General features: G+C 43.5%; 1 protein-coding gene and 1 pseudogene across 1 annotated transcript in view; both read left to right on the forward strand.

The window, feature by feature from the left end:
• The window catches only part of LOC134402394 (cytochrome P450 2J5-like), a 183,838-nt pseudogene that overhangs the window by 125,729 nt on the left and 30,947 nt on the right, over positions 1 to 27,162 (forward strand).
• The window catches only part of LOC134402404 (cytochrome P450 2J2-like), a 48,793-nt gene continuing 30,863 nt past the window's right edge, over positions 9,233 to 27,162 (forward strand). The window contains exons 1-2 of the mRNA XM_063131833.1: positions 9,233 to 9,403; positions 23,961 to 24,123. Coding sequence (XP_062987903.1) covers positions 9,233 to 9,403; positions 23,961 to 24,123 — 334 coding nt within the window. The remainder of the gene's footprint in view (positions 9,404 to 23,960; positions 24,124 to 27,162) is intronic.

The following is a 27,162-nucleotide window of genomic DNA, read 5'->3' on the forward strand; positions in this document are numbered from 1 at the left end:
AGAAAAAGAGAATCAAATTTTTTTGGTATATTTTGGTATATAGAAGATAGAAGGAAACACAATCAGGATTTAAGAGAGGGGAGGGGGGAAAAGAACCAACCACTACTATAAGAAGAACAAAATATGAATACTACTAATAATATGTATGAGAATGTATACTAATAGACTACTAAGACTATGTAAAAGAATATAATAATAATATGTTTAAGAATAGGGAAATGGTGTGTGTATGCTTTCCCCAAAATGCTCAATCTGTGGCTGCCTGTTGAACTTGACAAAAGAATGTAAAAGAATATAATAAAATATGTTTAAGAATATAAATGTAGGGAAATAAATGTAGGAAATATAAATGTAGGGAAATGGGACAAAAAGTGTGTGTATGCTTTAAAAAGAAAGCTTTCACAAAAGCAGAACAGTCAGGCTTTAATACAGGGAAGGGGGGGGGGCAACCAACCCAACCAACCCAAACACACACTCCAAAATTCAAAAATAAAGTTTATATTAAATCAAAGTAAGGGGAAAACACAGGGCAAACTAAGCTATAAGTCAGAAAGAAGCAAACAAACATACACACGTGCCAAACTAAACCTATCCTAATCTATCTCCAAAGTCCAAAGCAGGAGCACTAACTAAGTAAGTGTTCCCTCCACGAACGCCAACCCACAAAGAGACACAAAACAGAAAGTTCTCAGGGTGGGTCTGCCTTAGTCCCCCCTCCAACGCTGGGATTGGAGGAGGATGCTTTCTGAGGAGATCAATTCTCATCAGGATTGGGAGTTGAATGTGCCTGTCATCGCTTCCAAAAAAACAAAAAACAAAAAAAAAACCCAAACCCCGATTTTTAATGAAATATTGCACGTGAACCACAGCACGCAGAAAGTTGAGAGTAGTCTCAAAATGACCCCCATCCATGACTCTCTGTGCACAAGAATTTTCAGAATGATAGCTTAACCCCCCCCCCAGTTATCCCCGATTCTTTCCCTCAATGCAATCCTATGGGCGAAAAGCCGAAACGCCGTTTGAGCCGCGCGGTTGACCCGATTTTCAAAAAAATATAGCACGCGACACGGACAACGCAGAGAGGTGAGAGTGGTCTCAAAATGACCCCCATCCACGACTCTCTGAGCACAAGAATTTCCAGAACGATAGCTTCAAAAACAACCTAGTTATGCGCGATTATTTGCCGCAATGCAATCCTATGGTGAAATGTTTTCAAGATGGCGACCGGAGCGCTCCGCCTGAACTCGGAGCTCCGAAAAATGGTCGCTTCTCTTCGCCTTGCTTCTAGGGGTCCATGGTCCGCTCCTACTCCGCCTCTGGGTAAGGCGGAGCAGGCCAATCCGCTACTGCTTCTACGCTCCTAATCGGAGCGGAGCACATCCCTAATATAAACATACAACATTACAATAATAATGATAATAAAAAACATCAAACAACTGCTACATACATATTGAATAAATGTTGAGTACATATATGTTGAATATGTATTACCTATACATTATCATACTACAACATAATCATTCGTAACATAAAAGTGCACCCCCCCACCTCAGGATCCATTCCTGAATCCAAAATCTTATAATTTCTTCTGCTGGCGGTTTCCCACTTCCCTTAGTAAACACGAATATTAGGAACTGTTTCCAGATTCCTTCAAACTCATTTATTTTAGTTACGCCTTTTCTCCACTTAATATTACATGTCAATTTATCATTAATGGCTATATCCCATTCTTCTTTATACCATTCTCCAATAGAATATTCCCCTTGAATCTTCCAGTTCCTGGCTACCATCAATCGTGCTGCAACCAGCAAACTCGATATCAACTCTATAGTTTCTTTTCCACACTTTATATCTTCAAATAGTGACAGTAATGCAATCTTTGGTGTTTGTTCTATTTTCATTCCCACTATTTCTTCAATTTCTAAAAACACCATCTTCCATAATCTTTGTACATATTTGCATTCCCACCACATATGTAAATACGTTCCTTTTTCCCCACAATCTCTCCAACAATTTGCTGAATGCTGATCATTTATCTTATTCAATCTAATCGGGGTTAGGTACCACCTCCACAAAATTTTAAAATAGTTCTCCTTTATTCTCACTAACAAACTTCTCAACACTCTTTGTTTCCATAGTCCCTCCCATCTCTGTCGCCCTATTTGTACCTTCAAATCTGACTCCCATACCATTTTCTCTGAGTTCTCTCTAAACTCCTTTTCTAACAATATTTTATATATTTCACTCATTAACCCTTTTAAAACTATACTACCTCCTTTACCTTTTTCCTTATTTACTATTAACTCTTCAAACTTTGTCATCTTTCTACAAACTCTATTATCTTTAATCCACTTTTTATTCCATTGTTCTAATTGCCCATATTCTAACCAGGATAATTTTTTCTCCTTTTAACAATTTTTCCACATCTTCTCTTGTTTTTATATCTCTTAACCAATCCTTTAGTTTCATTTTACTTTTCTCTTTTAATATTTTACATAATCTACCCTTCAGATCCTCTGGGAAATTCTTTAACATTATTATCGGTGCTAAGGGAGAGTTGCTCGGAAGCAACTTCCCTTTAAATTTACTCCAAATTTCCCATTGAGTCCTCAGGAGTGGATTATCTATACTTCCAACCCACTTTCTCCCTCCATCTTTAAAAAAGACATTATCCAAACTCATCTCTACATTATTTATAGTTTTTTCTTCCATCCAATGTAAAACTCCTACTCCTATAATTGCTTCTACAATATGTCAATCTATTTGCTGAGTAGTATAATTTTATATTTGGGAGACCCAATCCACCCTTTGTTTGGCTTAGATACCAATTATTTTTATTCACTCTTACTCTCTTTTCTCCATTACAATATTTATTAATAATATTTTGCCAACTTTTTATCTCGGTTTCTGATATTTTTATTGGTAACATCCTAAACACAAAATTAATTTTAGCTAAAATCTTCATTTTTATTAAAGCTATTCTTCCAAACCAAGATAAATTTAGTCTTTTATATTTCTCCAATTTCTCTAATACCTCTTTCTTTAACCTCATTAAATTTTCCTTTTCAAGATTCTCTAATTTTTTTGTAATTTTGATTCCCAAATATTTAATCTCCTCCTTAACTCTCATTTCTATTCCCTTATGTTCCCATTCCTTTTCTTCCTTCTTAGTATAATTAAACAGCATCATCTCTGATTTAGACCAATTTATTCTTAACCCTGTAATTTCTTCAAGTTCCCTCAACTGATATTTGATTCTTTCTATTTTTCTTATTGGGTTCTTAATGGTCAATAAAGTATCATCCGCAAACATATTTAACTTTATTTCCCTTATCTCTCCAATTCCTTCTAACTCTTCATCCTCCCTTAGTGCCTTCGCCAATACTTCCATAACCATTACAAACAGGACCGGCGAGAGCAGACATCCTTGTCTTGTTCCTCTGGCTAGTCGTATCTTTTCAGTGAGTCCATCATTTACCACCACTACAGCTGTATTTTTGGAATATAACTGTTCTATTATGTTTTTAAATTTATTTCCAAATCCCAATTTATCTCCAATAATCTTTAATGCCTGCCAGCTCACACAATCAAAAGCCTTAAAACTATCCAATGCCATAATTCCTGCCTTGATATTTGATTTTTTTATTACATTTATTACATTTAAAACTCTTCCCACTAGATTATGCATCTGCCTTCCTGCCACAAACCCACATTGATCTTCTCCTATGTATTATGATATAAATTTATTTAACCGTTTAGCCATAATAGATGAGAAAATTTTGGCATCCTGATTTATTAACGAGATAGGTCTGTAAGAATCAGGACTAGTCAGGTCTTTATCTGGTTTTGGAATTAGAATTATCAATGAGTGTTCCCATGATTCAGGTATCTTCTCTCCTAATAATATCATATTATAAAGTTTCAGTAATTTTGGAACTAAAAATTCTTTGAAAACTTTATAATATTCTGGTCCCAAACCATCTGCTCCCGGTGATTTACCAACTTTCAAATTATCAATTACATCTTCAACTTCTCTTTGAGTTATTACCTTCTCCATTAGCTCTTTATATTCTGATTTTATTCTGTTCTTTATATACCTTCCAATATATTCCTCCACCTTTTCTTGTTGAATTTCTTTACCTTTATATAGTTCCTGATAAAATTCCTGGAAAATTTTTATTTTATCTTTCATTATGTGACAATAATTCCCTCGATTATCCTTCAATACTTCTATCCCATTCCTCCCTTTTTCTTTTTGTGTGAGCCTGGCAAGCAACCTAGAATTCTTATTACTGTTTTCGAAATATTCCCTTTTCATATATATTAAATTCTTTTGAACCTTCTCTAAATTTAAATTTTCTAATTGTTTCTTCTTAGCTTGTATTTCTACTAATTTATATTTATTTTTACCTTGCCAATATTCTTCCTCCAAATTTCTAATTTCTATCTTCAACTTTTCCTGCTCTGCACGTTGTTGTCTTTTTAAGCTACACATCTCTCTAATACAAATTCCTCTTACTACAGCCTTCATGGTGTCCCAAACGACTGACCCAGCTGTTCCTCCCTTTTCATTAATTTCCCATGACTCCGACAATTCCTTCTGGATTTTCTCTACCACTTTATTATATTTCAGTATTTTTGTATTCAACTTCCATCTATATGCCTCTTTATAGTTCTTCTTGACTGCAAATTCTAAACTTAACAAGGCATGATCAGTTACTTTTATTACCCCCATTTCCATTTTACAAATCTTCATTGCAAAATCTTTTGAGACAAATATATAATCTATCCTGGAGTATGTATGATGAACTGGGGAAAAATATGAAAACCCAGGCTTAATCCCATTGAGTAAACGCCAAGAATCTGAATAATCATTTTCTTTTACTAATTTATTCAATATAGTTATATTATTCCTCTTTTCAACATTAGTGGGATTCGACCTGTCCCATCTATTATCCATAACCATATTAAAGTCCCCAGCTAATATAACATACCCCTCCTTGAATTCTTCTATTTCTTTAAATAACTTTATAAAAAACTCTCTATGTCTCTCATTTGGGGCATACACATTAATTAGCATATATACCTTTCCTTCAATTTTACCTTTTAACATAAGATATCTGCCCCATCGTCCTTTTTTTGTTTCTTCTAATATGAACCCACTTTTTTTTGAGATCAAAGTGGCCACTCCATTTTTTTTGACGTCCCTAATGACTTTTCATAATAAGCTAACCAATTTAATTTTATCATATTTGCATTCTCGGAGCCTTGGTGTGTTTCTTGCATCATTATAATATCCGAACCTTCTTTATTAAACATTTGTTCTATTCTCCTCCTTTTCACGACTGCCCCCAAACCTTTAACATTGAGTGTTGATACTTTTATCTTTTTATCCATATTCACCCTTTTGAAGTCTCTTCCGATCCCTTGTGCTCTGCAACTCAAATTTACTTACATAAAAACACAAACTCCATACAACTACCCCCACCCTCTTACCCCAACCCCTTCCCTCCTACCTTCCCCCCTCCCCATCCCCCCACTCTGTTCCCCCCCCATCCCCATGAGTCTAATACTCCAGCCATCTACTTTAAAGGGAGGGGGGAGGCAGTGCTGCGCCTGGCCGGCAAGGTTTCTATGTTTAACATTTCTGTCTACAATTATCTCATAATATGATTAACAGTTCTATTACACCCCAGATGTCCCAGCCTCATTCCCCCCCACCCGTTCCAGTCCCACTTGCTTCCCCATACAGACCCAGCCTCTTCAGCAACTCTTTGCCTTGATCCAGTGAGGTTACTCTGTGTTCCCCCCCACTGTATGTAAATCTTAGAAAAACAGGATAACCCCACGAATATGGAATTTTGTTCTTCACCAGTATTTCAGTTATTGGTTTAATACTGCGTCACCAATTTAATGTGTGCTGAGAAAGATCATTATAAATTTGCACTGCTTTGCCTTTATACTGCAACTGGGCCATAGATCTCAATTCTTTCATAACTTGCTCTTTTTTATAATAATTACCAAATTTCATCAAAATGTCTCTAGTCCCTTTGTAGTTTTGCCCCCCCACACGGTGAACTCGATCTATATCCGATCCATCTATTTGTAGGTCAAGCATCAGCTCTTTGAACCAATTCAGAATGATTTCTCTTAGATCTTCTCCTTGTGTTTGCTTTAGCTGTTTAATTCATATTGATGATTGATGAGATTGATCCTCCAAGGCTATCAGTCTTAATTCATAATCTTTAAATTGAATATTTGTTGATTTTTCAAAAGCCTCTTGCTTCTTCTGGTTCAATTCAGCTTTTGTCTCAAGATCCTTAATGGCGTTTGAGTTCTCTGCCATCTTATCAGCCAGCACACGCATTTGTTTTCTAAAAATATCCATTTGCTGATCCATTTTTTAAAAAATGACTGTGTTGTTCTCTGCAATTGCAGCTTTAATTTCCACTAAAGAGGGTGGCTGACTGCCAGTTGCTTTTCCCCCTTCAGCCATGTTTTTTTTTTTTTTTTGGCTCTGTGTCTAAAAAAACTGGGTCTGTGTCTTCGTCTTCCTGCTCTCCTTCAGAGACTGGAATTCCCAAATGGGAGAGGTTATGGTTGCTTGGTCGCTTTTTCTGTATATTTAACCTTTTCCACTCTTTCTTAAATCTTTTTTTGATGTTAGACATAGGGTATAAATCTTTAGCTTCGGCTCTCTTTGTTAACAGTTCATATCTATTAGCTTGTTTTCTGCATATTAGTCACTCTTTCTTCTCAGGGGGGTGAAAATTGACCTCCAATATCAAAACAGCATTCACTAGAGGGGGCCTCAACAAGTCATCAACAATCCGCAGATCGTAAACAATTCACCCCCTCACTGAACGCTGCTGACACACTTCCGTTGCCCCCCCTTCACTCACTGCCGATGTTAACTACAACAAGCTTCATCTGCATTACTTTCCTCTTTATAGAGCCAATTCTACAGTCTTTCCACTTTGTATTAGAAGATAAGAAGTGAGACTCACTATAAATCAAGTCCGCATCTAACAAAAACAAACCCTTCACTGCTTTAACTATCGTCGCAACAGCCAAATACAGCAGTCAGGTTTCACTTTCACAGCCGTGTAAAAACCTTCCAACTGGCCTTACCTTATCTCTTCCAGCTTTTTCCGACATCAGCAAATTAATCAGTTAACATCCATAGTCCTTTTCTGTTGTGTTGTTTAAAGATTTATACCCTTTAATAAGGAGATAATTGTTCTTTTCCAGCAAGACCGGTTAGAGAATCAGAAAACCCCCGCCGCCTCCATGGCTGCCAAGCTCCGCCCCCGTGCCCCCTTTTCCTGGGGAATCCATCACCTCCCTAGTACACCCATGCAGTCATCCTCATTACCAAAACTTGATCAGTTCCTATCCTCAACTCATGCAAAGAGAGCTGTTCATGGACAAAGGCTAATGTAAAATATAAAGGAAGAAACAACCCATTTTCCAGCACGTACCTAGCACTTTCCAGGATGGTCTCTGCCAGCAGCTTTTATCAACCTGGTGCCCTCAAGCTGGGCTGGACTACATTGTCCTTCAGCCCCAGTCAGCATGGCCACCAACAAATCAGGAGGGCAACAGGGAGACTGCTGGTATATGCAGATGTGCTTGCAACTCTCCTTGGATAGCTGAGAGTACAGGGAGACAAAATAAAAAAAGTTCCTGGAAATAAAAGAGACAGGATTCACACATCCATGATGCCAAGAACGTAAAAGGCTTTGGACAAACCACAGAGGATAAGGCTATCAAAGGCTTTCTTCTGAATGCCTGTTGCTAGAGAGCTACACTGGGAGAAGGCTAATGCCCTCATCTCTTGCTTATTGGCCGCTCAGTGGCATCTGGTTGGTCACTGTGGGAAATAAGATGTTGAACTACATAGGCCTTTTGTCTGATCCAGCAAGACTCTTCTTAGGTTCATACATATTTCATCAATATATGGTACACTGACGTCTCTGAATATCTGTGGCAACTGGCCACCAGCCAAATGGTCCTGTGTTAGCTTTAGGCAGGATTACACTGGCATCTGTAATTAAACACCCCTCCTTCCAATCATTAGAGTGACACATATCATAATTAGCCATTTTGCAAAACACACCCTGCTATTGTGACACATGCCTGGGGGACCAAATTACAAGGCTACATAGATATGGGGCCTTGCTAGACAAGGCCTTAGCGTGCTTTGTGGGCCAGTTTCCCTGCTGTGCGTCCAGATGACGCACAGGGGAATCTGGCGCCAGGCTGCACTGAGGCCTCCTCTAACGCGCCATAAGCGAAGTCGCTTATGGCGCACCTTTTTCACAGCCCCAGCCTCAGGCCGGGGCTGCGAAATGTCTAGGAAGGTCCGTGGCTTTTTGCTGCTACTCACTTACTCGTGAGTAGCCGCGAAAAGCCACGGACCTGGCACAGCACTCATACAAGCGCTGTGCCCATCGTGCCAGGGGGGGTGATCCGGGGGGTGGGAGATGGGGGAGGGAAGGCCAGACCAGCAGGAGAGGGGATGGTGGGGGGCGACGAACGGGAGATGGCAAGGGAGGACAGGGGCGACGAATGGGAGATGGCCAGGGAGGACAGGGGGGTGACGAATGGGAGATGGCCAGGGAGGATGGGGGGCAACGAACGGGAGATGGCGAGGGAGGACGGGGGGTGACGAACGAGAGATGGCAAGGGAGGATGGGGGTGACGAACGGGAGATGGCGAGGGAGGACGGGGGCGACAAAAGGGAGATGGCGAGGGAGGACGGGGACAACGAACGGGAGATGGCGAGGGAGGACGGGGGGCGACGAACGGGAGATGGTGAGGGAGGACAGATGGGGGGGTTAACTAAAAAAAAACCTTACCTTCTCCAGAGTCTTCCGGCTGCATATGGCCCCTTTAAACTAAAAAAAAAATGGCGGACGCTGCAGGGCTTGCGTCGTCCCTGCGCGTCCGGCATCTGGAAGCTGGGGCAGCGTGCGGTAACGTTAGCACGCCATGGCCCTGCCTCCCTTGCAAGCTTATCCCAGCAGGTCTAGCAAAGCCCATGATATCAGAGGAGATAATGCTTATTTGTTTTTGTTGTTTTGTAATTGGAGAATATAAATAGATGTTAACAAAGAACAAGACAAAGAAGTGGCAACATCTTTAAGGAAGGCAAAAGGCCATCAGAGAAAGCAGAGTCAACACACCCAGACATCTTAGCAACAGTCAAAGACAAAGAGAAGGCAGGAGAATGATGGAGATACGGGCACTTCTGATTGCTTTGCTGGTGGCTCTTCTGATTTTGGTCTTCCTGAGACAACTCTGGTCATGCAGAAACTACCCTCCTGGGCCTCTTCCCCTTCCTTTCATTGGAAACATGTGGAGACTTGGAATTAGACTTTATGAAAATACTTTCATTAAGGTACTTCTTTCCAAATAATTTATCAATACGTTATTAAGCTGAGAAAGAGTTTCAGGGCCTTGCTAGATGAGGTTTTAGCACACTGTGAGGCCCGGTTTCCCTGCTGTGCATCCAGATAACGCTCAGGGGAATCTGGGGTCAGGCCGTGCTGAGACCTCCCTTAACGCACCATAAGTGAATTCTAGCAGGGTCCGTGGCTTTTTGCGGCTACTTGCTTACTCGCGAGTAGCCGGGAAACGCCACGGACTGGGCACAGCGCTCATAGGAGCACTATGCCCATCGGCCCGAGGGGGATCCCGGGGGGGGAAGAGAGGGACAGGGGGAAGGCCGAACCTGCCAGGAGAGAGGGGGGAAAGCCGGACATCGGAGATGGCACAGGGTGGGGGGAAAGCTGGAGAGCTGGGGATGGCACAGGGGGGGCGAGGGACGGACATTGGGGATGGGATTGGGGGCGAGGGAAGGACAGCTGGGGATGGGATGGGGGCGAGGGAAGGATAATTTTTTTAAAAAAACCCCACTTACCTTGTCTGGAGTCTTCGGGGCGCACGTGACCCCTTTAAAAAAAAATGGCCGATGTTGCAGGGCTTCTGGAGTCCCTGCGCATCATGCGTGTAGGAGGCAGGGCAGCGCACACTAAAGTTAGCATGCCGTCGCCCCGTCTCCCTGCCGGCTTATTCGGCATGGTCTAGCAAGGCCCTCAGTGAAGAGAATTTTGAATTCTTTACTTTCTGTCGTAACTATGGACAAAAGAGTTGTGTTAATAAAATATTATGGATCAAATGTGATATGAAAAAGTATTTTAATATTATTTTTAATTGTATACATATAATTCAAAGCCAGGAGTTGGTTAGACCTTTTTCACTATCTTCTTGTTGACCGATTCTCATGAAACAAACTTTGTTGGAAAGCTGTTGGCACACAGATTCCACAAATAACAAAGGTTTTCACTGTAATTCAATATTTATGTCCTTTAACTATGATTTCATTTTTCTTCACGGACTGTATTCAGGGGGAACCAACTGCTTGTTAAGGTTTGTTTGTATACTATTTTGGGGGCAAAAGGTTCACAAATTGGTAAACAGCAGATTAATGTACAATAAAATGAAGAATATATGTGAAATCTGGAAGACCACAGGATGATGCTTATAAGAAATAATTTAATAATATCCCTCCTCATCTAAACCACTGATAATTTTACTGGTATTACGCTCCCTATGGATCCTATAATAAATTTACTTGTACACACAATTATCAATCCAATGAGGAATTCCAGGTCTCCTGATTCCACGGAATATACACCAAACTAGGGGTGTGCACAGACCCCCCGCTCCGCTTCACTTAGAGATCCGCCATTTTTGAAGTGGCCCGCTTCACCCCGCCCCCGCTCTGCCCACTTCCGCTCCGCTCCGCTCGGAGCTCCGGATCCGGATCCGGAGCTCCGTTTTCCCCCCCCCCATAGGGTTGCATTGAAAGCTAAAAAAGTATACAACTTTTTTTTGTTCAAGTTAGAAACCTCACGTTAGGCACCATGACACCTCATGGACGTATACATACGCATGCCAAGTTTCAAGCAAATCCCATCATCCCCTGATTTTTGGGGAATTTCTGAAAATCGGGCACCCCATTCACACCCCTTTCCATAGCTCCATCAATTTGAACGTTAGAAACCTCAAACTCACCACCATGACAGCTGATCCATGTGTCCACATGGACGCCCAGACTCAAGGCAGTCCCATCATCCCCTGATTTTTGGCGTGGCTCTAACCTCTAACGCACCACCCATAACCCTAATTCACACCCCTTTTGATAGCTCTGTCAATTTGCATGTTAGAAACCTCAAACCCGGCACCATGATAGCTCCTCCATGTGTCCACATGGATGCCAAGTTTCAAGCAAATCCCATCATCCCCTGATTTTTGGGGAATTTATGAAAATCGGGAACCCCATTCACACCCCTTGGGATAGCTCCGTCAATTTGCATGTTAGAAACCTCAAACTCGGCACCATGAAAGCTTATACATGTGTCCACATGGACGCCCAGACTCAAGGCAGTCCCATCATCCCCTGATTTTTGGCATGGCTCTAACCTCTAACGCACCACCCATAACCCAAATTCACACCCCTTTTGATAGCTCAGACAATTTGCACATTAGAAACCTCAAACTTGGCACCATGATAGCTTATCTATGTGTCCACATGGACGCCAAGTTTCAAGCAAATCCCATCATCCCCTGATTTTTGGCAATTTTTTGAAAACTGGGCACCCCATTCACACCCCATGGGATAGCTCCATCAATTTGCATGTTAGAAACCTCAAACTCGGCACCAGGACAGCTTATCTATGTGTCCACATGGACGCCCAGACTCAAGGCAATCCCATCATCCCCTGATTTTTGGCAACCCAAATCAAGTCCCATTCTACAACTACGTCAATTTGCAAGTTAGAAACCTCAAACTGGATAGTGCTGGGAAAATGGTTTGGGAGACTGATTTGAAGATACAAATAGGACAACAGAGGTGGGATGGACTATGGAGACAGAGAGTGTTGAGAAATATGTCAGTAAGAATAAAGGAGAATTATTATAAACTTGTATGGAGGTGGTACTTAACTCCGGTTAGATTAAATAAGATTAATAAACAGCTTTCAGCAGATTGTTGGAGGGGTTGTGGAGAAAAGGGAACGTATTTACATATGTGGTGGGATTGTATACATGTGCAAAAGTTATGGAAGATGGTGTTTTATGAGATTGAACAGATTGTGGGATTTAAAGTAGAAGTTACACCAAGGATTGCATTACTCTCACTGCATGATGATCCTAAATGTAATAAAGAAATGAAAGAATTGATAACGAACCTACTGACAGCTGCGAGGTTGATAGTAACTAGGAATTGGAAAATTACAGGAGATTATTGTATTGAAGAATGGTATAAAGAAGTGTGGGACATTGCTATAAACGATAAATTGACATGTAATATAAAAATGCAAAGAGGCATAGTAAAAACGAATGATTTTGAGAGTATATGGAAAAAGTTCCTGGAGTTTGTATTTTCTAAAGGAAGGGGGGTTCCACCAACAGATGAAACTATGAGTTTTTGGAAACAAGAATGAGATCCCGAGGTGGGGGGAGCACTGTTATGTTTATTATATTATGTTTAATAGGTTAATATTGAATATATGATAGTAAGGTATGATAATATCTTGTATTAAGTGATTTTGATTTGTGTTTGTTGTTTTAATAATAATAAAAAAAATTTTTTTAAAAAAAGAAACCTCAAACTCGGCACCAGGACAGCTTACCCATGTGTCCACATGGATGCCAAGTTTCAAGGCAATCCCATCATCCCCTGATGTTAGGGGAACTTTTGAAATTCGGACACTCCAGTATGTCAGGGATTTAAAGTTGCAATGAAGACAGCTTAATGGGGCCAGTTGAAAGGAAATCCCAACATGCCACGAGATAACCCTAAATCTTCTTGCACATTTGAAAAATGGATTATTGAACTTGATAAAGTCTAAGTGAGCGCAGGAAGGACTTCTCCCCTGAGTCAAAGCAAGACACATATACCATCCCTGTGAGGTGGGAAGGGGAGAAGGGAGGGAAGGCAGGCAGGCAGGCAGGCAGCATGGATTGTAGTGCCGCAAGGATGGCTTGAGCACTAACGCATAGCAAACCAACCCGTAAGCGGGCGCAAGGAGCAAGTGAGGCAAAGATGGCTGGTTCTTTCTTTCTAAGCCAGCAGTTACGCATTGAGGGGCACAGAGGAGGACGACTGGGAGCAAGCGTGCCGGAGGGTGCTGGGCACGAACCGCAAAGCCCATCTCCCAGGCACCAGGCGGGCAGAGAGGCAGGCAGAGCAGGCGAGGAGTCAGTCCTGGCAGATGCCCCACCACAGCAGCACCCTGGGGGAGGCGGGCAGACAGGCAGGCAGGCAAGCAGGCAGGCTGCGGGCATTTCTTGGGGCACAAGGAAGTGAGGCAAGGATGGCTGGTTTCTAAGCCAGCACTGCAATTAGTCACGCATTGCAAACGCAAACCATCCCAGCGAGTCGGTCACCGAGGAGGACAGGCTAGCAGAGGGGCAGGCAGAGTGACATGTCATAGATCTAGTATTGGGGAGGAGTCAGTCCCGGCAGATGCCCCACCACAGTAGCACCCTGGGTGGGCGTTGGAAAATGCCATCTTGTGGGTCCATACTTCCCCCACCCCATTTCCGGCAGGGTTGCCTGCCTAACCCTTGTGGGGATGGGAGATGGAGAGCTTAGAGTGGCAGCAGCAGCAGCAGTCTTCGGCTTTCCCCTGGAACCAGTCGCCTTGCCCGCCTCTTTCCCCAGCAAGACCGACTGGTGCTTCCTCTGAAGATACATCTTCATGCTGCTGGTTCCATAATGCCCTGTAGATGAACCCCTGCTTAGGCTGAGTTTGCAGTGGCGACAGACAGCAAAGCGGGGATCCACATCCCCTGATTTTTGGGGAATTTTTGAAAATTGGGCATCCCATTCAGACCCCTTGGGATAGCTCCGTCAATTTGCACGTTAGAAACCTCAAACTCAGCACCAGGACAGCTTATCCATGTGTCCACATGCATGCCAAGTTTCAAGCAAATCCCATAATCCCCTGATTTTTGGCGCGGCTCTAACCTCTAACGCACCACCCATTACCCTAATTCACACCCCTTTTGATAGCTCCGTCAATTTGCACGTTAGAAACCTCAAACTTGGCACCACGATAGCTTATCTATGTGTACACATGCACACCAAGTTTCAAGGCAATCCCATCATCCCCGGATTTTTGGGGAATTTTTGAAAATCGGGCACCCCATTCACACCCCTTGTTATAGCTCCGTCAATTTGCATGTTAGAAACCTCAAACTCGGCACCAGGACAGCTTATCTATGTGTCCACATGGACACCCAGACTCAAAGCAATCCCATCATCCCCTGATGTTAGGGGAAGTTTTGAAAATCGGGCACTCCAGTATGTCAGGGATTTAAAGATGCAATGCAGACAGCTCAATGGGGCCAGTTGAAAGGAAATCCCAACATGCCATGAGATAACCCTAAATCTTCTTGCACATTTGAAAAATGGATTATTGAACTTGATAAAGTCTAAGTGAGCGCAGGAAGGACTTCTCCCCTGAGTCAAAGCAAGACACATATACCATCCCTGTGAGGTGGGAAGGGGAGAAGGGAGGGAAGGCAGGCAGGCAGGCAGGCAGGCAGGCAGCATGCATTGTAGTGCCGCAAGGATGGCTTGAGCACTAACGCATAGCAAACCAACCCGTAAGCGGGCGCAAGGAGCAAGTGAGGCAAAGATGGCTGGTTGTTTCTTTCTAAGCCAGCAGTTACGCATTGAGGGGCACAGAGGAGGACGACTGGGAGCAAGTGTGCCGGAGGGTGCTGGGCACGAACTGCAAAGCCCATCTCCCAGGCACCAGGCAGGCAGAGCAGGCGAGGAGTCAGTCCTGGCAGATGCCCCACCACAGCAGCACCCCGGGGGAGGCGGGCAGACAGGCAGGCAGGCAGGCAGGCAGGCTGTGGGCATTTCTGGGGGCACAAGGAAGTGAGGCAAGGATGGCTGGTTTCTAAGCCAGCACTGCAGTTAGTCACGCATTGCAAACGCAAACCATCCCAGTGAGTCGGTCACCGAGGAGGACAGGCTAGCAGAGGGGCAGGCAGAGTGACATGTCATAGATCTAGTATTGGGGAGGAGTCAGTCCCGGCAGATGCCCCACCACAGTAGCACCCTGGGTGGGCATTGGAAAACGCCATCTTGTGGGTCCATACTTCCCCCACCCCATGTCCTGCAGGGTTGCCTGCCTAACCCTTGTGGGGATGGGAGATGGAGAGCTTAGAGTGGCAGTGCCAGCAGCAGTCTTCGGCTTTTTCCTGGAACCAGTCGCCTTGCCCGCCTCTTTCCCCAGCAAGACCGACTGGTGCTTCCTCTGAAGATGCATCTTCATGCTGCTGGTTCCATAATGCCCTGTAGATGAACCCCTGCTTAGGGTGAGTTTGCAGTGGCGACAGACAGCAAAGCGGGGATCTGTTCCCACCTCAAAGTGGTCCCACACTATGCTTGTCTTTCGTTTCCGTGGTGACACCACCAATTGCCCATCTGATCTCTCTGGTGTTGCCACAGAAACAGGGGTGGCAGCGGAAGAGGTGTGGGATGAGACTGGGGAGAGAGCCTTGGCCTGCTGCTGCTCCTCCTCAGCCCCCACATCCTGGAGGACCACCGCCTCCTCCTCCTCCCCGTCCACTGTGCTGAGGACCTCGTCTAGGTCCATCAGCGGGCTCGTGGGCTCAGAGGATAATGAAGGAGTTGGGGATACTCCTCCTCCTCCTCTAATGGCACTGCTGCTCCCACCCTCAAAAAGAGAACGCCAGCCGCAAGTTGCAGAAGAAAGTGGCTCTGCCTGCTGCTTGTCCTGCTTCTGTTTTGGAGCAGCCAGCCAAGGAGTTGCCCGTTTGATTTTCACAGCAGGAGAGGCAGCCTGCTTACTGGTGCCAGCCTGAGCCTTGCTGCTTTCAGCACGCCTGCTCCCTCTTCTCATGATGACTAATAAAATATTAATACTACTAATAATATGTATAAGATACTACTAAGAATATGTATAAGAATATAATATGTTTAAATGAAGGGAAATGGGACAAGAAGTGTGTGTATGCTTTCCACAAAATGCTCAATCTGTGGCTGTTGCACTTCACAAAAGCAGCACACTCACAGTCCAAGTTACACAGAGAAGAAAAAGAGAATAATTTTTTTTTGGTATTTTTTGGTATTTTTTTGTATATAGATAGAAGGAAACACAATCAGGATTTAAGAGAGGGGAGGGGGAAAAGAACCAACGAAACACTACTACTAATATGTATAAGAAGAATAAAATATTAATACTACTAATAATATGTATAAGAATATACTAATATACTACTAAGAATATGTAAAAGAATATAATAATATGTTTAAGAATATTACTAATAAATGTAGGGAAATGGGACAAGAAGTGTTTGTATGCTTTCAAAAGAAAGCTTTCACAAAAGCAGAAGGAACACAGTCAGGCTTTAAGAAAGGAAGGGGGGGGGACAACCAAACAAACAAACAAACACACACTCCAAAATTTAAAAGTAAAGTTTATATTAAATCAAAGAAAGGGAAAAACACAGGGCAAACTAAGCTAAAAGTCAGAAAGAAGCAAACAAACACACACACGCCAAGCTAAATCTATCCTAATCTATCTCCAAAGTCCAAACACAGCAGCAGCACTAACTAACTAAGTCCTCTCTCCACGAACGCCAACCCACAAAGAGACACAAAGCAGAAAGCTCTCAGGGTGACTCTGGCTTAGTCCCGCCTCAAACGCTGGGATTGGAGGATGATGCTTCATGAGGTGATCAATTCTCATCAGGATTGGGAGTTGAATGTGCCTGTCATCGCTTCAAAAAAAAAAAACTGTTTGTTGACCCAATTTTTAAAAAATTCTAGCATGTGAACCACAGGACGCAGAAAGTTGAGAGTAGTCTCAAAATGACCCCCATCCACGACTGTCTAAGCACAAGAATTTTCAGAACGATAGCTTAAAAAACAACCCAGTTATCCCCGATTCTTTCCTGCAATGCAATCCTATGGGCAAAAAGCCGAAAACCGCCGTTTGAGCCGCGCTGTCCCTGTTTGTTGACCCGATTTTTTAAAAAATATAACACGCGACCCGCACGACGCAGAGAGGTGAGAGTAGTCTCAAAATGACCCCCATCTACGACTCTCTGTGCACAAGAATTTCCAGAACGATAGCTTCAAAAAAACCCTAGTTATCAGCGATTATTTCCCACAATGCAATCCTATGGCGAAATGTTTTCAAGATGGCGATCGGAGCTCTCCGCCTCAACTAGGAGCTCCGAAAAATGGGCGCTTCTCTTCACCTTGCTTCTAGGGGTCCGCGGTCCGCTTCTACTCCACCTCTGGGTAAGGCGGTGCAGGCCAATCCACTAGTGCTTCTCCGCTCCTAATCGGAGCGGAGCACATGCCTAGTAAGCATCTTTCTACATTTATGTTTTTCTAATTTTAACCTCAAGGATAAACACCTCTAATGTGCTGTGCAAGGAGCTGGTCCTGGAAATGCTTAAAAACAACAACCTGCAACTCCTATTGTCATGGGTGTTAAGAAGAACTGACTTATGCTCACTCCTCCAGACTCACAATGGGCTTCTGGTGCTAGTTTAGACCTTTTAGAGGCTTTCTCTGCCTGGGTCCAATATAGATAGTTTTATCTCTCTTTATGATCAAATATTTCCATAGTATATTAAACCTGTTCTTCCAGTTGTTTCATTCCTGGACGCTCTGGGATATCTTTTGAATATTTCTGCCTATGGACAATTGTGGCATTGTACCACCACTATCAAAATGATTTGTATTAGGTCTGCATGGACTGAGATGCGGATGCTGTACATACGTATTGTGATATGTGAGATACTTTCTTTCTCCACCACCCCATATACTTAAGACAGCTCAGTTTATTCAACTGAATTCAGCAAATCCATCACCAGATGCAATCAACAGTGTGATCCTATGTGTGTCTGCTCAGAATAATCTGCACTGTGTTCAGTGGGGCTTATTCAGTGGGGCTTAAGAATATCAACTATTTAACAAAACACAATTGATTGTACAAACATAATAAAATCAATAATAAAGTTAACAATCAGTGTGTTAGGTTATTGAACATAACGTTGTTTTTGCCCAAACATTACGAAGGTGCTAGTTGTGGTCGAACACACCTTTATTTAACATGGAAAGTCATATCCTGTAATTAGAAACACCCTTAAACCCTGTAATTAGAAACACCCTTAAACTCTCTTAGCATGGTAGTAAAAACTACACAATTTCTATTAAAGAAACGATCTATAATGTGTGTTTGTGTGGGTCTCACAAAATCCAGATTCAAATGCACCAGAAGCAGGCAATGGCTTCCCCAAAAGCTAAAAAAGTCAGTACTACAGTGATATAGATAGGTAGATATGGATATATAATGTTCAGATGTCCCTCTGTGGGCTTCAGATTTTGCAACCACAGACTTGTGTTTTAAAAAAGGAAGAAAGAAATGTAGCTGCTTGTTTCAACGCTAGACAAATGGAGGATTGTGCTTTCTCCACAGAAGGAATCTGAAAAACATAGTTAACAAATTGAATAGGACCTGCTTGGGAGGAAAAGCACTAATGGACTAAAACACCACCTATTAAATTTTGCATGTAATTGGAGAAAATTTCCCAATCTTAATTGGGATCTATTTTCTTTTAGTAATGTGGTATAATGTACCATTTTAAGGATAATGTCACATCTTTTCTCCAAAGCATCCAGCATAGGTTGACCATATTTTGGAAACCAAAACGGAGGACAACATGGCCACCCTCAAGGAGGCATGCCCACCTCAACATGCCCACCCCAAGGCAGGGCCATCTTGACATGACCATCCCCCAAGGGGGTGTTGCCTTGGTCACATGTCTAATGCTGAAAGCATTGTTACTGAAGTGACAGTGCCTTAAAGACTTGGACATTTTTTATGTGGCGGCTTTTTGTTTTTCTTATTAGTTGATGTTGCGCATCCCTTAAACCTGATTGTGCTGTATTTGACATTGCTTCCATTTCCTGATTGTTTCTGTGTGTTGCAGATTGGTGTCTGTATTTATTTATTAATTCTTGGTTGCTTGCTATTTATAGCTCTTGTGGTCTCCTGCCATTTACCGATTTATGGTTGTTTGCTATTTATAGCTCTATGTTATTGTTCTGTGACAAGACGGAGCCGGTCGTGGCTGGGCCAGCCCTGGTTAAGGCTGCTGCCCGGCCCTTGTCTTATCTCTGTGGAACTTATCATTTTATTTTTTTTCTATTCTTCAATCTTTTATTCTTATCTTTTCTATTCTCTATCTTATGGCACCTTCTTTTTTTGCCTCTTCTAATCTAGTCCCAATGCGATGTCTTCCTCCCTCTCAGTCACCCTTTTCCTGTTCTTTATGTTGATCTATTGCTCCCAAGGCTGTTGCCATTCACAATCTATTTCTCTCGCGATCCTTGCATTTTCTTGCTCTTACTGAAACCTGGCTCCCTGCCCATGATACTGCTATTACTGCTGCCCTCTCCTTTGGAGGACTCTCCTTTTCTCACACTAGTTGTTCCGAGTGGTGTGGGGGCAGTGTGGTCTTCTATTTTCCAGCTTATACCGGTTTCAGCCTCTTTCTGCTCCTCCTTCTCACTGTTATTCCTCTTTTTAAGCTCAATTGGTGAGACTTTTCACTTCATTATGGTTGCGAGTTGCAGTTATCTATCATCCTCCTGGTCCATCGTCAAAATTTATCTCTGACTTTGACTCTTGGTTAAACTTTTTTTCTTTCTGATAATTCTCCTACCCTCATCCTGGGTGATTTTAACATCCATGTCAATGATACTAATGACCCAATAGCTTTACTATTTCTTTCTTTATCTTCTTCTTTTGGTCTTAAGCACTGGTCTGACCTTCCCACACATTCTCTTGGGCACTATCTGGATCTCGTCTTTTCTAAGAATTGTTCTATTTCTGAATTTTCTGCTGTTGAGTTTCCATTGTCGGATCATCATTTAGTTTCTTTTGCTCTCACTCATAATCCTCCTCTCTTAACTTCTGTTCTTCGATCTTGCTGAGATCTGCATTCTATAAATTACAATGCTCTTTCTCAATCCTTGTCTTCTTCTCTTTCTTCTGTTATTTCTGTCCCTTCTGTGGACTTAGCCGTGTCCTCTTTCAATTCTTCTTTATCTGCTTCCCTTGATGAGTTTGCCCCATCTGTGACATGGATGGTTCATCCATCACAACCACAACCGTGGCTTACTTCCTCTCTTCACTATCTCCACTCCTGTTCCCGGGCAGCGGAATGCCTTTGGCGTAAGTCCAGGGATTTTGGCAGATTTCCGAGGTGTATCAGGAGCCATCGGCTCCTGAAATAAGGTGGGTAGCAGGCGTTCCCAACGCATCCCACGTCTGCCCAACCACTGTACTGCGGCGAACTGGCTCAAGCCCAGCTGGGTTCCAAAGGAAGAGGTGGCTGCCCTTCTGCCAACCGAGGAGACCATACTGTGGCCACAGATGATCATGCGAGCCAAAGCCTGGCTTCCCCAACGATCTAAAATAGACAGGATAGTTAGCTGCGTGACCTAGAAGTGTTATTACTGAGGCATTTACCTGATGTAAGACTGGAATGCTGCAGATCGCCATCTACCAATGCCTTGAATCATGTCCTGGGATAAATCCAAAGCTGCAGCCATGGATGCTGCCCATATTCTAAAGGAATGGGTGCCGAAGCATGCCTCTTGTAGACCTAAAGAATTAAGTGCTTTTTTGGTAATGGTCCAAAATTGGAATTTTGTTAGTGGTGAGTGGGTTGTTATGGCAGAAAAGGTTTCCTTCCCCATTGCCTCGGAAGTTAATGTAAGTCTGTAGCGCAGCCACTGGACAAATGTCGGCAACAGGTGCCTGGTTGAGGTATATGTTGACGCCCCCGCCCTCCTGGTCTGTTTTAGATCTCCTCAACTGCAGGATGACCCCTTGATGTGAAAGTGTTATGTCGCAGTATTGCAAAGCTCTCTTTGAAAGGTCTTGTTTTGAAAAGGCTAGTAACTCAGCTATGCGAAAAGCACCAAAGAATGCAATCACAGATACTGCATGGAATAAAGCTGCCTCGTAAGACGATTTGCATAAGATGAGCCACTGCGGTTTTAGCCTGACCAATATATCCAGGGTAATTGAGAATCGACTATCCTGAGGCTGAGGCGAAGTTCTGGACCATCCTTTTAAGGCCTGCCTGATCCGGAAGTCCACCGTGTTATGCGCCACACCTTGTATTTTGGCCAAAAAAGCCAGAGCACCTAACTTACCAGATATTTTTCTTGTGGAAAGGCCTTTTTCATGGGCCAACACACAGAATTCCTGAATGTGCTCAACAGGGATGGGCCATGCTAGGGGCAGCTGCTTGGCTTCCCTGAATGCCTGAAATTCCTTACCTGCATGCAGGTACACTGCCTTAGTGCTAGGGGCTACCAACTGCCATATAGCATTCTCAACGTCTTGCTGCCAATGTCCCATAAGCTGGGTGGCATGTGCTCCAGCCGTTGACGTGCCCATGGTGCCAATTCCCGGAATCTTAGTACCTGCTGACACGATAAAGCATCGGCTATGGAGTTATCTAGGCCAGGGATGTGTCGAGCACGAAATAGAATATAATAGTGCAGGCAATGCAGAGTGAAAGCATGGACAAGGTTCATTACCCGATGGTTCCGGGAGGTTAATGTATTAATGATCTGAACTGTTGCTTGATTGTCACACCAGAAATGGACAATGGAATTCGACACTTCAGCTGACCAAATGTGGGCAGCTACGTAAATTGGGAAGAACTCAAGAAATGTCAAATCTGTGCAGATATTTGATATTTGGCATTCCATTGGCCATTGCTCGGCGCACCATCTGTCCCCCCAAATTATACCTAAACCTAGTGAACCGGATGCATCAGAATGAATCTGCATCTTGGCTTCTATGAGTAAGTCCTGTCTCCAGAATGAAATGCCATTAAACTCAGCTAAAAACGCCTGCCAGATTGTTAGGAACTGTGAGGTATCTGATGAGGAGGAGTCTGGGGACGAAGAGCCACAGGCTGGACCCAGTACCAGCATGGCTGGGCAGCAGCCAGCAGAGGCTCCCTCCAGCTCAGCCTTAGAGGAAGAGCAAACAAACATCTTACCAGTGCCATTGTTCAAACAACAAAGGGTGGAGAAGGAGGCGTTACGCAGATCCAAGCATATTGCTACTAAACGCCAGATAAACAGGGAACAGCTGTGATTCTGGGCTTGGGTATTTAAGTAACAGTGCACAGGCCAGGATCTTGTCAGACTTAATCTGATTTGCCTGAGAAAGCTCTGGACCTTGAAACCTTGGCCTTGTCGTGTTTCTGATATACCGGTTGGACTACGGACTTCTTGGACTCTGTGACTCTCTCCTGCCCTTTGGAACTCGGACTGGCTTTGTGGACTTTCGTGACCCTCTCTCCCAGACCCTTTATGACAACTGGATGGATTTATGGACTGGCTTTGACTTTGGTGTAAGCACAGAAAGGCTGTTCTGTTTCTTTATGTTTTGAACTGTGTGAGAAATACAAATTAAGTGTTATCTCTTCATTTGGTGTGTTTGCTGGTACCTGGCAGTCTTCCCAGTCTGGGCACACAGCCCATGTAGATAAGTTAAAAAGTGGCTGGTTGCAAAGCCACTTCCTCATGACACAGATGTTCAAATCATCTCACATAGCCTCGGTCACCCTGACTCGGTGGAAGGGGAGTTTTAGGCCCATCATGGCATCGCATAAGCTGCATGTGAAGGCTCTGCCTGGGGCTATGATTCTGCATGCAAAGTTAAGGTGACCAACTACTTCTTGTAATTGTCGGAGGGTAACCTTCTTAGCCTGTGCTATTTGGCTCAATTGTTGGTGGAGGGCATCTAGTTTATCCTGAGGTAATCTGCAACATTGCTTAGTGGAATCCAATTCAATCCCTAAAAATGTTATGGTTGCTTTGGGGGCCTCCGTTTTTTTCATGAGCTAAAGTGACATCCAAATGTTCCATGAGGATTAGGAACTCATTCATAGTGTATGCGCACAGGTTGGTATTAGCTGCGCCAACAAATAGAAAGTCATCGAGATAGTGAATTGAATTTTTAAATCCGATTCTGGTCTGCAATGCCCACTCGAGAAACAAGCTAAATTTCTCAAATAATGCGCACAAGACCGTGCAACCCATTGGCAATTTTTTGTCCACATAATAATGCACCTGCAAGAAGAAGGTCTACGAGGGGTAAGTGGCTGGCTTTTATCCGGTCAAAACCCCTCCCAACCCGAGTGGCCCAAAATCCTGCCCAATGCAGGATGTGCATGTCTCTCCCTTGCCATGCCCACAAATCTCTCCCCATGCCCAGGCTTTGCCGGGCATGGCAGAATGGGCATTCTGAAAGGCCACAGGAAATCATTGGAAAATCTCACGGATCACCTACAAATCAAAATACCTAAAATGGATAAACATTTATATTTCATAGAAAACCACACAGAATAAAAATACAAACTAACAAGGTTGTTTGGGGAACAATTCTTATGACCCCCTAAAACGGCAGTTTCCAGGGATCATCTCCGAACACAAAACGAAAACAATACAATAAAGAGAAGGTGACTGTAGTTTCATACAATGCTTTATAGGCACCAGTTTTAAAAGACCCAGATAAGTGGAGGAGGGGTTGCCAAAACCTGCCAAAGATTATTTCCATGTTTACATATGCCCCCCTCCAGCACCCACACTTTACAACAGGCCTGTATTTCAAAGTGGCCATAGGAATACATGGGCCGATGCCAGACTATTTTGCACCCAAGGCAAGGTGAGCTACTTCCACACACCCTCAAATATTGCCAACTTCAATTCCCCTCTTCAAGAAGAGTTTCTGAACTATTATATTTCCCTTTTATTATGTTTTTTCTTAAACAGTTCTCTATTTTGACCCAAATGGCAGATAGCAAAGGAATATGGAAATATTTTCACTATGTGGCAAGGACATCAGCCTGTGATAGTTGTGTGTGGATTCCAAGCTGTGAAAGAAGTGCTGATCAACCATGCAGAAGAATTCTCTGAGCGACCGTCATCTCCTTTCCTAAAAACTATAGGAAGAGAAAGGGGTAAGCTGTGAACAGTTAGAACTTGTACTGCTCCTTTTTTCTAGGCCAAACCGTATGAGCGTTTCAGTAAATTGGAGATATCATTAGCAGGTGAAATCAGGAAAGAGCAATTAAACTGTATTTACTAGGGCTGTGCATGGACCCCCTGCTCTGCTCTGCTCCCAATCTGGCCTGCTCTGCCCCATCTTGATCCTCCTAGTATCCGCTCTGTTCCTCTGCGAAGCTCTGGCTCTGAAGCAGAGCTCCGCAGTGGCAGGTGGGAAGCGCCAGGTAAGACCCCCCTCCCTCCTCCCCCTTACCTGCATCCATTCTGGCCCGCTTGTGGCCTACACTTCCGGGTTGAGCTGCAGCCTCTAGTGAAGCTGGCGACAGACCACAACGGACCAGGTAAGACCCCCTGCCCCCTTATCTGGCTCTGCCGACATTGCTGCATCGCTAACCCTAACCCGATTGAGGTGAAGGATCCGCCTTCACCTCAATCTGCTCTGCGATGCTCCGCTGCTCCCCCGATCCTCTTCACCTCCGCCTTCTGCTTCTCTGGTCTGAGGAAAAGTGGAGCACAGCCCTAGTATTTACCAGCTGTTAAGAGGATTGCGACATAAGTGGTAAAATAGAGCATTACCTTCACTCGGAAGACAACAAAGGAGACCTGAAATAGTTGTGATGAAGGTTCTCAGGGGCATGTCTTGCTGGTTTGAAAGGTAAACCTGGAATAGCAACTGTCAGCAGTTGGAGAGACCATTTGGCAGGAGGGATGGCTTGGGCACCTGCAGCATCATTCTCTTCCTCCTCCTTCCTAGCTAGCATCACTGCCACTGCAATAGCAGAGGAAAATGAAGTGCCCTCCTCCTCCTCCCAGCCTGGCTACCACGGCACCAGGGATGGTGGTGGAAGGAGGAGAGTGCCTTCCCCTGGCAGCTGCCCTGTCCCCTAATGGAGCTGCCAATATACGCATAAGGCTGCTTGGTTACTTCTGTAATAGCCAACTTGCACAAATGATCCCTTTTATGCTTTTATGTGCATTACTGTTAGTTTTACTCTACCCTGTGCCTGTTTGGTGCATTCTCTTCCCCTCCTTATTGTTTTATTGTGATTTTATTGTTTTATTATGCCCTTATCTGGACAGTGATAGCCTAGCTACAGTTATCCATGCTCTGATAACTTCTCGTTTGGATTACTGCAATGCGTTATACGTGGGGCTATCTTTGAAAATGGTCCGGAAACTTCAACTGGCACAAAACAGGGCAGCACGCTTACTAACAGGGACTGGCCGACGAGACCACATTACGCCAGTCCTTTTCCAGCTTCATTGACTGCCAGTCCAGGTCCGGGACCGATTCAAAGTGCTGGTATTAACATTGAAAGCCCTAAACAGCTTTGGGCCAGGTTATCTGAAGGAACACCTCCTCCCATATGTACCTGCCCAGACCCTAAGGTCATCTTCAGGCGTCCTTCTCCGTGAGCCCCTGCCAAAGGAAGTGAGGCAGGTGGCTACCAGGAGGAGGGCCTTCTCTGCTGTGGCACCCCGGCTGTAGAATGAGCTCCCTAAGGAGGTTCACTTGGCACCTACATTATATGCTTTAGATGCCAGGTGAAGACCTTTTTATTCTCCCAACATTTTAACAATCTATAAATACATTTTAAAATGGTGTTTTAAATTTGTAATTTTGCATTGCTGCTGTTTTTATCTGGTTGAGCTTTTTATTGTATTTTATATTATGGTTTTATACTGTTGTTTTATATTATGAATGGTTTTAATTTTTGTGAACCGCCCAGAGAGCTCCGGCTATTGGGCGGTATAGAAATGTAATAAATAAATAAATAAATAATGATTTTATTAGAATGTAAGCCTATGTGGCAGGGTCTTGCTATTTACTGTTTTACTCTGTACAGCACCATGTACATTGATGGTGCTATATAAATAATAATAATAATAATAATAATAATAATAATAAATTAAAGCATATGCCTTTATGCTTTTAATGCTGCATACATAAGCAACTTTGGGATTGCAGAAGTAACTATTGCATATTGGCAGTTTGGTTAGGGGATGGACGTGTTTCCTGGGCACTGGAGTTGTTCCTCAGCTCATGTGGGCAGGCAGTAAGGATGGCTCAGTTGGTGCCCACCACAACCAGACAGATGTGGCTCCATCTATCCCTAGTTGGAAGAGAGATCAAGGAAGCAGAGCTCAGAACTGGGAAAAAGACAGAAGCCTTCCAGTTTGAGAGGACCTTGCTGGCAGAAAGTCTTCAGGCCAGAGATGGTGTCTCAGGAAAGCAGGAAGGTCTGAGATTATGGTGGGGCTTCAAGTAGGCAGCATAACCCAACACCAGACAGCTTTATGCAGAGGTCTGACCAGAGGAGATTGCAAGGAAAGGAATCACCTTAGAAGACAGGAAAAGCAGGAAGATTGTTGTACAGCCTTAATTTCTGGCTGTGTGGGTTTGGTTAGGGTGGATCTTTGGGGAGAAACCTGAGCACTCATTATGCTGGGGAAGATTCTCTTACATATTATAAAAAGTAAGCATATTTTAAACAATCTCAGCCTATTATTCATAAAGTGACTTATACCCCTGTGTAAATTATTCCTTTAATTTGTATAATAATTTTCTTAATTTTTAAAATGTCTCTCTAGTCATAAGTATCAATCACATGCCTACACCTTAGAAACTGGGGCCATGGCTAGACCAGGCCTATATCCCGGATCCGTCCCAGGAACATCCCTGTACATCCAAATGACCAACAGGGGATCCCGGTAGCAGGCAGGGACAACCCCTCCATTTTCCATGCTAAGGCCTGGGAAGCTGAATTTCTGTAAGCAAAAGAGTTTTAGTCTTAGTTGAACTTTTTATAAGCACCATTCCCTTACCGTCAGATTTAGTTTGGAGCTTAATTAAAACTGTGGCAGGGAGTTCCATAGATCCAAGTTTCAAAGTTTTGGAATGGATACATAAGTTGTTCTGCTTCAGAAGCAGCCAGTCTTGTCAGTGGTATCAATAACTGTACTAGATGGATCCTGCCTCAGCAATACTGTTC

This window comes from Elgaria multicarinata, chromosome 8 (assembly GCF_023053635.1).
Source record: "Elgaria multicarinata webbii isolate HBS135686 ecotype San Diego chromosome 8, rElgMul1.1.pri, whole genome shotgun sequence".
In the NCBI taxonomy this organism is placed as follows: Eukaryota; Metazoa; Chordata; class Lepidosauria; order Squamata; family Anguidae; genus Elgaria; species Elgaria multicarinata.